Genomic DNA, 15936 nt, shown 5'->3' with positions numbered 1-15936 from the left:
TATTGTTGATTATATATAATAGTACAATTGTTAACCACTTTGATTAATGAGTGTGGTTTTGTTTTGTTTTGTTTTGTTTTGTTTTTTTATAAACATGAGTGTGGTTTTGTGTTGCCTACATCACACACATATTGCTTTATTCATTAACTTAGAAAGACAACGTAGAAAAGTTTGTTTGACAAGGCTCTATAGAAGGCAGCTCCCCCACCATGCCTATCTGGATGGTTTGGTTTAGCTTTTATTGTATAAAAAATTTCTCAATAACCTGCATTTTGCAATATATTATTACTGCTAAATTGATATGCGTCATTGTAACTTGTAAGTAACATTTCCCCTAATAACTACTCTTTGGATAGATAACACCGATTTCCCAATATTAAAAGCTATACATGCAATGCAACTACTCTCTATAATTCTAAAATCCAATTAAACTAATTAATGATGACAGCTTAAGAAGACATGCCAAAAAGGCAATTGAGATGATGGATCACATTTATTTTGCCAACGGTCGGAATTAAACTTTGATTAAATGCAAGAGAAAGAAAAACAAAAAGTAACCCAAAAGGAGGGGCAATACCGTCATTACACTTGTAACCAATCGTCCGCCAATCCTTGTCTCGTACGCGCACCAATATGGTTTGCTTTGGGGGAGGGAAACAAACAGAGAATAAACAGAGTGGGAGAGGAAGAGTAGTGTATGTTTTCTTTCTCCATTACCAAAGAGTCGCTAATTTTGCTTTTGAAGAGGCGATCGCGACTCCTCTGAATCCCTTTCACAGGGATCAGAGGATTAATCACCGTCACTGTATCCCATACTAACTTGCATTCACTAATTTTTCTGTGAAATTGTTGTTGGAGATTCTTGAGAAATTTGGATTGTTGTTTTTATATGAAGGAGAAAGATGTATGAGAACGAGAACGATGGGAGGATGGAGGGATGGCTGTATTTGATTCGTTCTAACCGGATTGGATTGCAGTACTCGAGAAAACGGTACTTCGTTCTTCAAGATCACGTCCTCAGGAGCTTCAAATCAATGCCTGTTTCTAATGATAAGGTTCTCTACATTAATCCCTTCGCATGCGTTCCATTGTTGCGGACGGTAGTGAATTTTTGTTTGTGTTTGGCTTCCTGCGACCTTGTTTGGCCATGTATATAATTCGCTTCTTGTCTTCTGATTTTCTTCTTCTTCTTCTTGGTTTTTTTTTTTTAAATTTTTTTATTGGATCTTATAATAGTGGTGTTAGGTTTTATTGCATCAGTTTTTTCACATGTATCGTTATTTTATCTTTTTTTTAAATTTTTTTTTTTCGATGAAGTTATCAAAGATTATAAAAATAAAATGCGGAAGAGTCTTTTTCTCCATTATTTTCCTTGATCCTCTCGTAGTTGTTTACAGTCACTATACTTACATCTTTGATAATCTAACGATGCAGGATATTGTAATTTTCATGTTTGTTGAATTTGGAAAGGCTTTGATGTTGCCATTTGCCACTATCTGCACTATGTTAGGAATCTGCTGTCACAGTGTTTATAAGACATGGTTGATTTTAACTTAACTCCTGTTATCTGGTAGATATACAGATATTGTGTTCTCTTGTTGGAGTGATATCAATGGAGTTCTTGATACGATTATAGTGATATCAGTGTACTAACTTATCCAGAATTGATCATGTCTATCATGAGTGAGCTCGCAAGTTCATTTTTCTTTATTGCAATCTGTTTGTGTCAGGTTCGTAGCCTATTTTATTTAGGAAGGCTGTCATAGTTTTGTTATCTCTTTGTTTCATAGATTCAGACATGTTGTGTAGATAAAGTATCATGGAAATTTTTTTGGTTCTCGTGCTTCTCAGGATCCTGTCAGAAGTGCAATTATAGATTCCTGCATTCGAGTTATGGACAATGGGAGAGAGAGCATTCATAGAAAAGTATGAGAAATGGAAAGTCATAGCTATATTTTTCAAATTTAATTTTTGTTATCTGTTTGCGGCATTATATTTTCTTACCAATCCTTATGCACTTGCAGGTTTTCTTCATATTCACGCTTTATAATACTTCTAATCACAATGATCAATTGAAGGTGAGGTGCCTATTTTATAAAGCATCAATGACTTTGAATAAATTTTAATGTTTGAGTTATCAAATCTAAATATGATAGCTGGGAGCAAGCAGTCCTGAAGAAGCAGCAAGGTGGATTCATTCCTTTCAGGAAACAGCCTTGAAGGTTCCAAATTCTTTCTGTTGTTAATAAACCGCATGACCATTATTTTTTAAACAAAGAGGCTGACTCTTAAGGTTATACGTAGGGTGCTCCCAACCCAGGAAATAATGCTGGTTGTTCGAAGAGCAGCTGGCAGTCCTTTAGGTATAATACTGTGTCGTTAATAAGCATTCTTGTTACATATATTTTCAATTTCTCGGAACATTCGTGTAATATATTTCAATTTGAACCCTACGCCTTTCCACAGAAACAGGTCTTGCATTTATTTGCAAAAAATGGTGGTCATGAATTGTGATTTATTCTTGTAGTGTCCATGTTTTTTGAGTTCTTACTAGTTTTCCATGAATACAGATTGAGTGGCTTCGCTAGGGAAAATCCCTCAAATTCAATAGATTGGACTCTTTGTTCTTCCACTCGCATTGATCCCTTGACATCTGATGTTGTTGCACCTTCACGATGGACTATCTTTGGGTGTCAGAATGGTAGGCACAGAATTACTAATGAGCTGTGGGATTTGGTTGATGTTCCATTTCTCATATCATGAGTGTCTGCAGGTCTTCGTCTATTTAAAGAAGCGAAGTACAGGGATTCTCATGGGAAGGTCAGTAGAGTTATTAGTTTACCATATACTGGTTTTAGAATGAGAACATGTTGACTAATATGTTTTTACCTTGGCAGTGGGATGATCATCCGGCAATAATGGCTGTGGGTGTGGTTGATGGAACATCAGAAGCCATTTTTCGAACACTTATATCCCTTGGTCCCTCAAGATCAGAGTAAGTTTACCTATTATTCATGCATGCATCAAAGCTTTTCTGTTCTTTAAATTTCATGATTTATGTTGTTTTACAGTAGGAGCATTTTGAGGCTAATACAATTGTGTCCTTACAGATGGGACTTCTGTTTTCTCAAAGGGAGTGTGGTTGAGCACCTTGATGGTCACACGGATATTATTCACAAACAGTTATATAGTGATTGGTTACCATGGTAACATCTAGATTCTAGACCTTAAACACTTATTCTTGTCTTTCTAATGAAAAATTTAAGTTTAAACTTACAAGGAGTTCCCATCTGTGGTATTTTACAGGGGAATGAAACGTAGAGACCTTCTTTTGCGACGCTATTGGCGAAGGGAAGATGATGGAACATATGGTAGTACTGATCTAGAGAAAATACCTATCAATCATTTTGCCTACAATCCATTAAAACTGAAGACTAAACTTTTCTAGTTTTCTGTGTCTTTTGTCTGTCCCAGTTATCCTCTACCATTCGCTGTTTCACAAGAAGTGTCTGCCGCAGAAAGGCTATGTCCGTGCCTGCCTTAAAAGTAATGCTTAACAGTTAGAAGTACAAGATAAATTTTTTTCTTTCTTTTGTTTTTCTGTCTTTCTGTGGGCCATCTTGAAAGAAATATCCAGCACATGCATAAATACTGATCTGATGTTGTTTACATATCTCAGTGCGCGTGTGTCATGTATAATCCAGAGCATTTCTTTGTATTTCTTTTGTTTCTACACCACGATTTAACTACTGCTATTTTTACCATCATCGGACTTGCTAAGAGTTGTGGCATGCAATCATTGCTATGTGTGTTCACTATGATCACTTAAGTGATAGTGATTGGAAAGACACCATTTATTTTCCTTTTCTGGGTGGCACTTGGGTAGCACTGCATAACATATTGGAAGGTTTTGCAGGTGGCGGATACGTTATATCTCCTGTGAGCCAAGGCAGACAATCAGTGGTAAAGCACATGCTTGCTATTGATTGGAAATGCTGGAAATCGTATCTTAAACCTTCCTCGGCTAGATCTATTACTATCCGAATGCTTGGGAGAGTAGCTGGTAATTGACAACTGCTAATTAGAGATGGATGTGTCTAATACCATATATTTTTTTTCGATTGGTATGTTCTTCCTGGTTGTGATTCGTGAACTGAAATAATACCCTTTTTTTTTGCAGCATTGCGCGAGTTGTTTAAGGCAAAACTAGGAAATTGTCATTCCTCTGATCCATCACGGGAGTTGGCCAGAAGTTTTAGGTTGGACCAAGGTGAAGAGGCATGCAAGGTTAATGGCCAAATACTGCCTGCGGAGGGGAACACTAAGGAATCTGTAAGTGTGGAGTTGGATAGAAAGCCTTCAGACCATGCAAGCCTTGTTGGCTTAAATGATGCTGCTGATGAGTTTTTTGACTTTCCCGAACCATCTGACTATGACCATTCAGAAGATGGTTGGACTTATGAGCATGTTTCAGATATTCACTCTCAGGTATAAGTGGTTTGAGTTCTTGTTACTTGTTGAAGACAGTTGGGCATTTGTGTGATTCTCAATGATATGAACTGCTTTGGAAGGCATGAAACTCAGTGGGCATTGATATGACGTTCTAAGTTTCTAGCATATGAGTGATTATGGGTGGCTGGGCACTTTTCTCTCCATGTCCCCTCCTTTAGTCTGTTTGATGTATTCATCTACAAAATTGGGCCGGATAGTGTTCTGCTTATATAAATTAGGTTTGGTGGAAATCTTTCTCAATTTAAACCTTTGTACTTAAGGTTTGAACCAGGTAAGCCTCATCAAGTGCATAATAGGGCAATTTCGACCAGTTTGTCTCAGAACTGATAGGTGTTTCTGTAAATGTAAATAATACCCCCCTTTGAAACTGCCAGCACGGTCTAAGTTGAGACCAGATTAATGCAGGTTTTGTCTCGGAAACTGAAACCATAGGTTACTTTTTCACTTAGTAGGTTGTGTAAAGATGTGAAATTTCAGTCCATGCACGTTAAAACAAAATCAGATGTTTTTAAACTGTCGTTAGTCATCAAGAAGAAAGACAGAAGTTAGACTTTTGGGGTTTGGAAGTGTTGTGTGTGAAACATCACATCTTAGACAGCCAAATAAAGGAAATAGGACAAAAAAAAAGTCCAGGAGCACATGTCAGCTATTTATGGATACGGTAATTGGTTTTTCTTTGCAGAACAGCCTGGATTAGGTGTTGGGTTTAAAATGCCATACGACCAACGGTTTTGATTGTCCAGTGTCGAGGCAAGTCTGCGGGTGTTTATCTCTTGTCACTCGCTTTGGCAGCATTCGTAATACCAATCTTACATGTCTTGGGTTTGCCTTTTGCTTCGTTCTTTTATAAGCGATGTGATTTCTCTGCTTATATTAATGTTTTTGCATTTCATATGTTGTTTGCAACTTTGCATTTGTTTTCTTCACTTGATTATTGTGTCGCTGTGAGTTGCAGGATACTCGTCCACCAAAGTTATCGACAGCTGCTGGTTTTGTCAAGAAGTTGCATGACCTTGCAGGTACCTATAATTTGGCTAATCAGTGCAAACATGATCAACAAAAAAACAATTATAACTTCTGCAATATAGAAATCTGTCTTCTTGAATGATTTAATTACCCATGCTGCAGTTCAGAAGAGAGGTTACATGGACTTAGTTCAAGATATGGCAAGGGAAGACAGTATTTCATACTGCTATGGGACCACTCTTCCTAAAGATCCTACCTGTTCAGTACCTTCCAGTTGGGCAATGGCTGATCCTTCCAGCTTTTTAATTCGTGGAAAGACTTACCTTAAAGACCGTCTAAAGGTGTGAATGGCTATTCTTAGCAATTAAAAGTTGCATTTTTTGTATTTGCTTGTGGTTCTACAGGGTTTTTTCCCCATATTTCCCCATGGCAAATACCCACCAACAAAGAAGCCAGAAACAATTAGATGGCAACTTTGCTTAAGAACGCGACGAGGAATTGTGATATGTATATTATCTCTTTTGTTCACTTAACAATAATGAGTGTTTGTTGTAAGTTGTTTCTTCTTCTATCAGCCCATGTAGTATGTCTTAAATAATAAACGAAGGCATGAGACAACTCTTACCGCTGTGTCCTGTAAAAGTAAGATTATACTTCTAACTTCTAAGTTATACTAATTTGTGGAAGTGAATACTTAACGAAGACCATATTGTTATAATGGCAGGCAGAAGTTTTCAATCCAACTCACCTGTTAATTTTAAGTCACTTTGTTTCCATTTCCAGTTGTGGTATAACTCTCTGTTCTTTTACCTTGTCCACTCCAGGTCAAGGCAAAGGGCACGTTGATGCAAATGGTTGCTGCAGACTGGCTTAGATCTGACAAGCGAGAAGATGATCTTGGAGGTCGTCCTGGGAGCATTGTTCAGGTTAACTTCTTATAGTGTCTTGCAATGTTTTTCTGTAATCAAGTTCATTAATCATAAAGGAGATCCTGGTAATACTTTTGAGTTGTGGCTGAAAATAATCCTTAACTTTTTCTTCAGAAATATGCAGCACAGGGTGGACCAGAGTTCTTCTTTATTATAAACATACAGGTAAAATTAAGTCTTTTGATTTTCCTCAACCAACCTTTGATCCCATTGACTGCTACAATTTGCTTGTGGATAACAGTAAACATAAGATAATCTATTATGTATCAGGTCCCAGGTTCAACAACATATAGCCTTGCACTATATTATATGATGAATTCACCCGTGGAAGATGCCCCATTGCTGGAGAGCTTTATCAAGGGAGATGATGCTTATAGAAATTCAAGGTTTAAGCTCATACCTTACATATCTAAGGTTGGTACCTCTTGTTGCTGCATTTTGGATGGCTATGCATTTATTACATCTACTGATAGGTTAAGTCTTCTTACAGTACTGCTAAAAGATGTAAAATATAGAACATGGGAAATATATATATATATATATATATGTACACACACTGGTATGTTCAATTTTCACCAGCTTTTTTTCCCGGCTCTGTTTCTGGACAGCGAGTCTTCTAGTTTGCAATCTGCTGTGTTCTTAATTGTATTCGCGTGATTCATTTACTTTCTCAGGGCTCATGGATAGTAAGGCAGAGTGTGGGCAAGAAAGCATGCCTGATAGGTCAAGCTTTGGAAATTAATTATTTTCATGGAAAGAACTACCTGGAGGTAAACTTAAGTGGAAATTTAAATTTAACATTTTATGGGAATTGGTAATGTTGAAAATGTCTTGAAGAGACCAACAACTACTGTTTGTTGTGATCACTATCAGCTCTTAAGATAACGCATTGACATTTTAATGCACATCTCTTATATATGTTGCCCTGGTGGCAAGCTCCCTAAGCTGAAAACTTTCTGGAAAAGGAAAAAAGGGGAAACCTTTGAGTATTGAGCCGAAAACTTCCTGTATATGAAAGTGAAACAAGAGTGGCTGAACAAATACCTCAATTTTACAGTTGTCTTCTCTATTTTATCAACAAGGGATAGTAATATATTTCGTTTTAACATAGATTACCAATACATTAGTGATCTAGCTTTTGCATCACTAAGCTCGTGGTAATGTTAATTCACTAATAACAAGCTAATTGAAGAAAATCAGAAAATATTACTGGAAGGAGCTTGCATAAGGTGTGTGGGATACCTCTGTTATGGTCAGAAAGAAAGAAGTTTTTGGCCTGCCCTTTTCAAAATTTAGCTTGTCTCTGTTTTCATCGATCGTTCAACTTTACCTGGTTTAGCTTACTAGATTGTCATTACCATGTTGGTGAAAAGTCATGCTATGAATCTAATTCTGAAACCATTGAGTTAAAATTCTTCAAAGTTTTCAGCATATTTTTGAGTTTTAGTGTTGCTAATTTCAAATTTTCTGGTTATTGTTTCAGCTTGGGATTGATATTGGATCATCAACAGTTGCAAGGGGTGTGGTTAGTCTTGTTCTTGGTTACCTCAACAATTTGGTTATTGAAATGTCATTTTTGATTCAGGTATGCCATTTATCGTTTAAAATGATGACATAGGTTCTATAATTTCTCTTTCTCAAATATATTCACCTCAAAATAATGTCCCCAACTATGTCAACTCATTATCAACCCAGCGCCTTTGCTTACTTGTCACTGTTTTTCATAGGCTAATACTCAAGAGGAACTTCCAGAGTACCTACTGGGAACCTGCCGGCTTAATCATCTAGATGCCGCTAAATCAATTTTGTTGAGACCATGATATCTTTCAATCATGTGTCACTTGGTGAAGACTCAACCGGAAGTTGGGTTTGCATAGTCTTCAAAGATAAATCACATCGAGGGTCATGGTAGGATGTGTATGCTCCAACTTGCGAAAGGTCGATTCTTTTATTCAATCAGATTAATATTTTTATATACGGCTTGTATATATCACTAGGATGGAAGAAGACCCATTGTTGTAAAGACGATGTTGTTAATTAGTGATCAATTATCATTCGGTAGTCACGTGATATTGGGAGCCTTCTGAGTTCTGAGAATTCACTTTGCTGGGGATATTATTGGGTCTTTATGCATGGTTTCGTTGATAACTTGTCAAAATTCAATGAGCGACTGGCTCACAAGTTTCAACGCCGTGGTCTCCTCATTCAGACTGTTATGCCAGATCTTTGTAGTTTGCAATAGCAAGTAGGGGAAAAAGGACTCGAGTGTTGAAAAACACCGGATCCAACCGACCTCACCCGGATCCGGGAGAAAATGGGTAGGAAGTAGCAACCAACCAGCAATGTCTAAGCACGAACGAACAATGCTTTATGCTTGTGGGCCTATGGGCCCACCACATGTCTAGACTCAGAATTTGGTGACTTATTGTTGGGTCAGTTGTCCGTATAGTAGTCCTCCAAAGTCGAAGAGTAACGAAAAACTCAAAAGCCCACATTCCACATTTTGTCCAAAAAGAGGCACTGAGCCACTGTCCACTGACCACATCGTCTAAGGGTATTTCCGTCATTGAGTAAATTTCCACATTTCACTTTTTTATTTTCAAAAAAGGAGTATAGAAATGACAATTTATTTTTTTCAAAAACTAGTTTTACCCTTTTACCCCTTTAACTACAACATAAATGATAAAACGCCAATTCCTAATTCCTATTTCCCACCATGTCTTGCGGTCGTTAAACCGCCGGTTCCTCTCGATTCTGTTTTCGTCTGGAGAGCACAGAGTCGTCACAGGTCAAGCGAGTGAACCTAGGGTTTACTCTCTGCCGGGAAAATTGATACCCGCGGACTGTGACGGTGCGGGAAATTTTCGAATGACCGCTTCTGGAATGTTCTGATCGGGCTTTGTAGTGGGACCTAATTAACCGCTAGGGCTGTCGGGTGGAACTCCAACAGCAGTTAGAGGTTTATGAGCACGAGATCCCGGGACCCGATACAGGTAGGGCACTCAGTTCGATAGTGTTGTAATTTTGTTTATAATGGAATTGAATGCAATCGATTCATGTAACAATCTCTGTTTCTCTTCTTTAACTTGGTGTTTTTTTGTTCCAACCTGTCTTTTCCCTGGCTAGTGCTTTCCTTGTTGGTGGTGGTACATTTCTGTGAGCTTTGAAACCTTTCTCTTCGGCTTCTGGTAAGTGATTTGAAATAAAATTCTGGTGCGGGTAATTTCTTTAATTTTTTCGTTATGCACCTTTGGTTCAGTTGTTTTAATTTTTATCTTTGCAGTAAGGACTTGACATTGGGCTGTAATGGAAGATGGTCAAAGGACTTACTGAGTTCTTGGCCAGAGGATGATTGCTTTTTGACATCCTACAAAAACGATGCGATATATATGTCTGCAATATTTAGTTGCACATTTCATGCTTTTTGGCCTGTTCCCTATCCTTTTTTGTGTTCTTTCCCTAGTTAACTTGGTTAGCAGAAAGTTTCATGTATTTGTGCTTTCGACCTATTATGTCCTCAGCATGTTCTTATTATTACCTTTGTATACTGGTATCAGTAAATTTTGCATTTGCCTTTCCGTTGTTTTTTCTTTTTCTGTAGCGATGGTTGGAGTCGCAACTAAGTGGATGGATCTCACTCTAAAATGTGCTGTTATACTGATGTTTCTTAGGTTTGGTATGTGCTACCATTTCTGAATCCTTCTTTTCAGCTTTTTTTTTTCTTTTTTTAAAATGGTTACGTTTTTGAAATGGTATCTCTCTTCTATTGAAAGAATGATATTTCTGTAACCTCCATGATATTATATCAGACTCGATGATAGCCAGTTGTGTTGATTTTGTGTCGGCAGCATGTTATTATGTTGTCAATGTCAAATATGAAGCTAGGCTGATTGATACGGCATGTCGTGATTGGGTACTAAATAGTATGGAGATGAGCTTCATGCATTGTGAATGTAACTTGGTTATCTGGATCAGCTCTTTTCCTTTTGAACTTAATGTGTTATTCAATTGGTTTGTGGTTGTGATTTTCCTGCCTCTTCCCTTGGTACCTGTATCAGCAAGTGCCTCTGCTACCAATAGTGATTTTGGGCGGTGTGAAAGAATTGTCAAAAGGTGGGCTTCTTCTGCTGTTGATTTAGAAGTTAAAGATGACAAACATACACTTCAAGATTTTTTGTTTTTCCTCCATGTCCCAAGAACTGGAGGGCGCACATACTTCCACTGGTAATTTAACTTGTACTATACTCGCAGTTTTCTGCTTTGTAGACTTTTTCTATAGATAATATACTCTCTACTAGCAGGTTTCTGCTTTCTAGAATCTGTAACAACTTCATAGACACAATTCACTTGGTGGCACTTAAAGTTTCTCTTTGATAGACTTTGTAATTTCTCTCTCTTTGGGTTTCACACCTCCTAGGTGGCCCTCAATAAAATTTCTCCTGCATTCAATTTTTTTTAACTTGTACTATACACTATACGGTAAACTAATGATTGAGTTCCTGCAGTTTTTTTAACCACTTAAGCTTCTTCCTCTGCTGTATTTTTCATTTGCAGTTTCTTGAGAAAGTTGTACTCCAGTTCTCAGGAATGTCCCAGATCTTACGATAAGCTACGATTCGATCCTAGGTAGCGTTTCTTTTTTCTTGATATCTTATTTAAGCTATTACTGGCTCATTATTATTGAAGTTTTATGTTACATGCAGGGGAGGATGAACTTCCATATTTCATACTAGTTTTTTAAAGAACTTCTTTTAATGTAAAGTAAAACTAATCGAATTGCAGTTCATGTATTAATATTCTGTTATATGCGTTGTGTTCAAAAAAATTCTTAGCTTAGACTATCTTATTTATATAATTTTAAACAAAGCATGGAGGAGGACTCTTTGTCAATTTATGTACTTCTTTAGGACATTTTAATTGGTTATGTGATTGCCTTTTCGTGCAGCAAACCAAAGTGCAGGTTGTTGGTTACTCATGATGACTATAGCATGATGTCTAAATTTCCAAGGGAAAAACTTTCAGTGGTGACAATACTTAGAGATCCAGTTGACCGTGTATTTAGTACCTATGAATTTTCAGTTGAGGTAGCAGCAAGGTTTTTGGTGCATCCTAATTTAACTTCCGCCACCCGGATGTTTGGACGCTTGGGCCCTAAGACTAATGGAATTAGTACACTGGACATATGGCCTTGGAAGTATTTGATTCCTTGGATGAGAGAAGATCTGTTTGCTCGGGTATGAATTTCATTGGAATGTTTTATTTCTTTTTTCGGATTCTAAAGCCGTGAGATGCTCTCTCTTCTTAGATTTGTGTTCTTTTTATCCATTGTACATTATCAAATGCATACTATGGTCTACGGGATCAATTCTGTATGATTCTATTCTTGATGATAAGTACAACATTGTTTCAAGTCATCCCTATGTCCATGCGATTTAATAATGCATGGAATGACTAGATATTCAGTACTTTGAGTGACTAGATATGCAGTACTTGGAGTAACTATATTCTATTCTGCATGGAATGATTTTTTGTGTTTTTTATGGGTAGAGAGGTGCTAGAAAGCAAAGAGGTTCAAATGATGTAAGGAGTAATGATTCCTATGATATGAAGGAAGTTGTGATGCCATTGCATGAATACATCACTGACCCTACTGCACTTGACATTGTTCACAATGGAGCAACGTACCAGGTATTTGCACATGTTTTCACCTTTTAAACTTGCTGCTCTTGTGGGTTATATTCTTTCTATTCTAGTTGATGTTAGGTTTCTTTTTTGACGTCGTTCGCAATAGAGTGATTCTCCATATATTTGCTTGTGTTTTCTCTTTTCAACTTGCGCCTCCTTTCTGTTTTTCTTTCTATTCTTATTGGTTTTTGATGTATGCAATAACCATATCCTATCCAATGTGTTGTCATATTGTTGTTGCAACATTCTTTTTCATCATTTTTTCCCTTCTTTTCTGAGTTTCAGTGTGTATATGAAAAATTTGCCTATAACCATGACCTTTCATCCTTGCTAATCTCAATCTTCAGAAGTCAAATCTCCTTTATACTGTGGAAACCCATTCCTCTGGGGCAACAATTTTTTCCTTTATTACTTTGATATTCCTTCTTATTTCCCATCAAAAGAATGACATCTTCTTCTGGAAGTCCCAGGTATTCTTAGCATGATATCTTACTGACTCCTGCCACGAGCCAATTAATCCTAGAAGATATAGTGTGTAATTGAGATTGCTTACTTTTTCCAAGTGGCTGACCTGTGATGCCTAGTTAATTCACTGGGCAATAAGCTAAATGGATGCAACCTTCAGCTGGTGAAGATGTCCCTAGACTGCCTTGCTGAATCTAATTATATAGGCAACTGTTCTCCCAGTAAATTTGGATCACTGAATCAGGAAATTTTCTTTCTGCACTTGTCATTGTCCGTGATTTACGTGGAATCATTAACTTCCAGGTTGATTTTTTTGGCTTATAAGGTTGCAGGATTGACAAACAACTCTTATTTTGCTGAGTCACATGAAGTGCGCCATTGTGTGCAGAAACATAGGATTCTTGGGGACTACGTACTTCAAGTTGCAAAGGTACTCAAATTTAGGTGTTCAGTATAGTCAATGACATTTGTTGTAAATTGATTCCGTGATATTATTTTCGCACTTTATGGTTTTCTTCATGGTAAATGCTTGTAAATCTTGCAGAAGAGGTTGGACAATATGTTGTATGTTGGTCTTACTGAAGACCATAGAGAATCTGCAACGATGTTTGCAAATGTTGTTGGTGCACAGGTAATTTCTCAGCTGGAAGCGTCAAACTCTAGTATGGAGAGCATAACTGACAAGAAATCAGGTTCATGTTGTCCGAAACTTTGGCCTTTATAAACTTGTGTTTTAGAGGTGAATAGAAATTCTGAAGGAAGATTAATTTTACTGCTTCTTCAGCACAAATCTCTTCTTTTTCCGCTGCTGACGTTAGTATTAATGGTCATAAGGTAAGCAGTTTGGACTTTGGACCCTTTTGGCTGCTAATTGAGAGGCTTGGTAACGAGGTTTTACTCATCTGGTAACTTGTCCCCTTTGCCTGTGTGACAGAGACAGAGTGGCTCTATAGAGCATATTGGAAGGGAGAATTCTACAGATGCCGAAGCAGATAAAGAAAATGTAAGCTATTTTGAGTGACATATATTTTGTTTATTTTCATGTAGAAATGAACCATTCCCTAATTTGAAGGGATAATAAAGTAATTATCTCTTTCACGATATTAGATGACTGTGGAGAAACTTATGGGGGCTTATGAATCCTGCATTTCTAATCTACGGAAGGCCCAATCACAACGTCGAACTAATTCTCTGAAGAGAATCTCCCCTGTAAAATTTTCAAAAGAGGTATGCTCTGGAAATTAGAAGTTTTCTCTATTAAGCTTATTATGTTTGACAAAGTCTTGTTTTTCATCCCCTGTAATATAATGCGTTATTAAATGTTGTATAATGGGTTGTAAGATGTAGATTTCCTGATCTGTATGAATATTGTGCTAGTACGCCATGCATCAAGTTGGTTCATCAATCAGGTGGACTGGTAGTGATTCACACCAGTCTGATTCCTTTTTTTTTCCTATTCCACGCCTGGATTTAAGTCATTCTTGTAGACAGCCAGAAAGGATATTCGACCGCTTTGACCATTTTGTTTTGTTTGTTACTTTTTACCCGTCTTAAATGGTTATTTTAATCGAAGATAAAAGAAAGGGAAATTGTAGACCCCTTGCCATTTCTTTGAGGCTTATGTATTGACTTGCAGTCACTGCAACACAATGTGTTACTGACATAGAACTCTTGCTATCATTTGCTATACTTGAATTGGAAGCTTCTATGCCTTATAATGGTAGCTTAGATGAACTCGGTCTCTACAGTCTACTTGCCCCTGATGCCAATTTGTGGTTCATAAAAAATTTCCAGGCTCGTCGTCAGGTTCCTGAGGTGGTGCTCCAGCAAATAAGATCACTTAACAACCTCGACTTGGAGCTCTACAAGTATGCCCAAGTTATTTTTAGAAAACAGCATGAAAATTCCCTGCAAAAGTTGAGTTCCATAGTAAGTCCCTCTCTTTCTTTGTCATATCCAGCTTCTTTTTTTGACACCTCTTATTCGAACTAGTACTGGAAGTTGGTCGAGAAGAACTTTGAGATTTTTTACATTTGATTTGATGGAAGCTAAAATGCTGGTTAAAATTCCATGCCAAAGCTTTCTCATACGCAGCTACATTTTCTGACATCTGCACTTATTCAAACTGGGACTGTGAGTTGGTTAGAATGAACTTTAGATTTTTACATGTGACTTGAGTTGATGGAAGCTAAAAAGCTGGTTAAAATTCCATGTAAAAGCTGCCAGGCAGGCTCCATCTTTTTAGTCGTGAGAAAAAAGAAAAGAAAAGAAAAGTGTGAATTTGGATGATGCTTGAAAATTTTGATTGCTTAATATTTCCTGTCTACTTTTGGTTCCTCTTAGGAGAGGCTTGAACTGTCTAAAGTGATTTATTCATGTTTCATTTATTAAATTGCAGGAGAGGTTGGAGAACATGTTCGGTGATTCAGGTGGCTTCACACTCTGGGAACTCGCCTTCGCCTTTTCCATTGTTATAATCTTTGTAGTCGGCATTGTATTCGTAAATGCAAGAAGAACAACTTTGAAAGTTAAGATATGAATGAAGTTTCATTACAGATTATATGGTAGAAGCCATTTGGTTGGACTGGCTATATGTGCTGTTTTCCATGTGCATTGTAGATTACAATTTGAACCTATTAATACGTGTTGCTTCATTCTTCTACTGGTGCTGGGTCCTTTGAAACAGCGGAAGCAAAATTAGGATTATGTTAGTTACAAAGCCAGTCTCTGACTCTGTGAATGTGCTTTTTCTGCACATCGAATTTCTAAAGCTGCTCACTGTAAATATATTATTATTCTTTTACTCCAAAAAGGACAAGAGAATGCGGCCATGAATGGCTGCAGCTCATTAAGCCCGCAAATATATTTCTGAATGACTATGATGCATGTTAATCAAAGATTATAAGAATCTCTCATTTTGCAATTATGAATCTCTAGTTGTGGGGGCTGTGGCAAATAATATCTTGTTGACCACCGAAGCCCTGAAAGAAGAATTGGGACCCAGGCAGCAAAAGAAAATCATGAACAGCTCTTTCAGATCGTCGGTGCATTCTTAATTCTCAGCATCTGCAGCGGAATCACATGGTCAGTCATGCTCATGCAGATCTATCTCAATCTGGATCTACCTTCTCACACCTAAACAATAGCAACATCACAAAAGCTTAATTAATACTGTTCTGTCGTAGCTGCCTGCATCAAATTCTAATTAATGTGATGTGATGGTTCTATAATATGTTACTGTTATAAAATTTCCACCCCCAAATCCAATATTGATTTTCCAATTATATTTTTTTTTCCCTTTTTAGATAATTTAAATCAGAGAGAGCATGGAGGATTCAATTAATATCTAGTTTCATTCATTTAGTTGGTAATACGTATC

General features: G+C 37.2%; 2 protein-coding genes across 6 annotated transcripts; both read left to right on the top strand.

Annotated features, from left to right (window-relative positions):
- The first annotated feature begins 620 nt into the window (after positions 1-620).
- LOC120001767 (protein ENHANCED DISEASE RESISTANCE 2-like) lies at positions 621-8468 on the top strand. The gene is made up of 22 exons (XM_038850226.1): positions 621-695; positions 896-1055; positions 1852-1926; positions 2025-2078; positions 2157-2222; positions 2305-2363; positions 2571-2701; positions 2774-2820; positions 2898-2995; positions 3111-3206; positions 3307-3371; positions 3475-3546; positions 3917-4063; positions 4181-4488; positions 5468-5531; positions 5641-5819; positions 6303-6404; positions 6522-6572; positions 6678-6821; positions 7082-7177; positions 7891-7992; positions 8135-8468. Exons 1-22 carry the CDS (start codon positions 634-636, stop codon positions 8225-8227), a joined length of 2271 nt encoding a protein of 756 aa, XP_038706154.1. The 5' UTR covers positions 621-633; the 3' UTR covers positions 8228-8468.
- A 641-nt stretch (positions 8469-9109) lies between these two features.
- On the top strand, positions 9110-15219 carry LOC120001253 (protein-tyrosine sulfotransferase-like). Of its 5 annotated transcripts, XM_038849487.1 has the most exons (15): positions 9110-9400; positions 9534-9595; positions 9691-9878; positions 10009-10083; positions 10466-10631; positions 10962-11033; positions 11353-11641; positions 11955-12095; positions 12883-12987; positions 13102-13249; positions 13342-13391; positions 13492-13560; positions 13665-13784; positions 14352-14486; positions 14956-15219. In XM_038849487.1, the coding sequence occupies exons 4-15, from the start codon at positions 10011-10013 to the stop codon at positions 15094-15096; spliced, it is 1509 nt and encodes a 502-aa protein (XP_038705415.1). In that variant the 5' UTR covers positions 9110-9400; positions 9534-9595; positions 9691-9878; positions 10009-10010; the 3' UTR covers positions 15097-15219. The 5 variants fall into 5 exon arrangements, with proteins under 5 accessions (XP_038705415.1, XP_038705414.1, XP_038705416.1 ...); XM_038849486.1 differs by lacking the exon at positions 9691-9878 and having other exon boundaries at positions 9534-9620; XM_038849488.1 differs by lacking the exon at positions 9691-9878 and having other exon boundaries at positions 9534-9626.
- The last annotated feature ends 717 nt before the right edge of the window (positions 15220-15936 follow it).

This window comes from Tripterygium wilfordii, chromosome 7, assembly GCF_013401445.1.
Source record: "Tripterygium wilfordii isolate XIE 37 chromosome 7, ASM1340144v1, whole genome shotgun sequence".
In the NCBI taxonomy this organism is placed as follows: Eukaryota; Viridiplantae; Streptophyta; class Magnoliopsida; order Celastrales; family Celastraceae; genus Tripterygium; species Tripterygium wilfordii.
The sequence above is the reverse complement of the archived record's forward strand: the minus strand, read 5'-3'. Positions and strand labels throughout refer to the sequence as shown.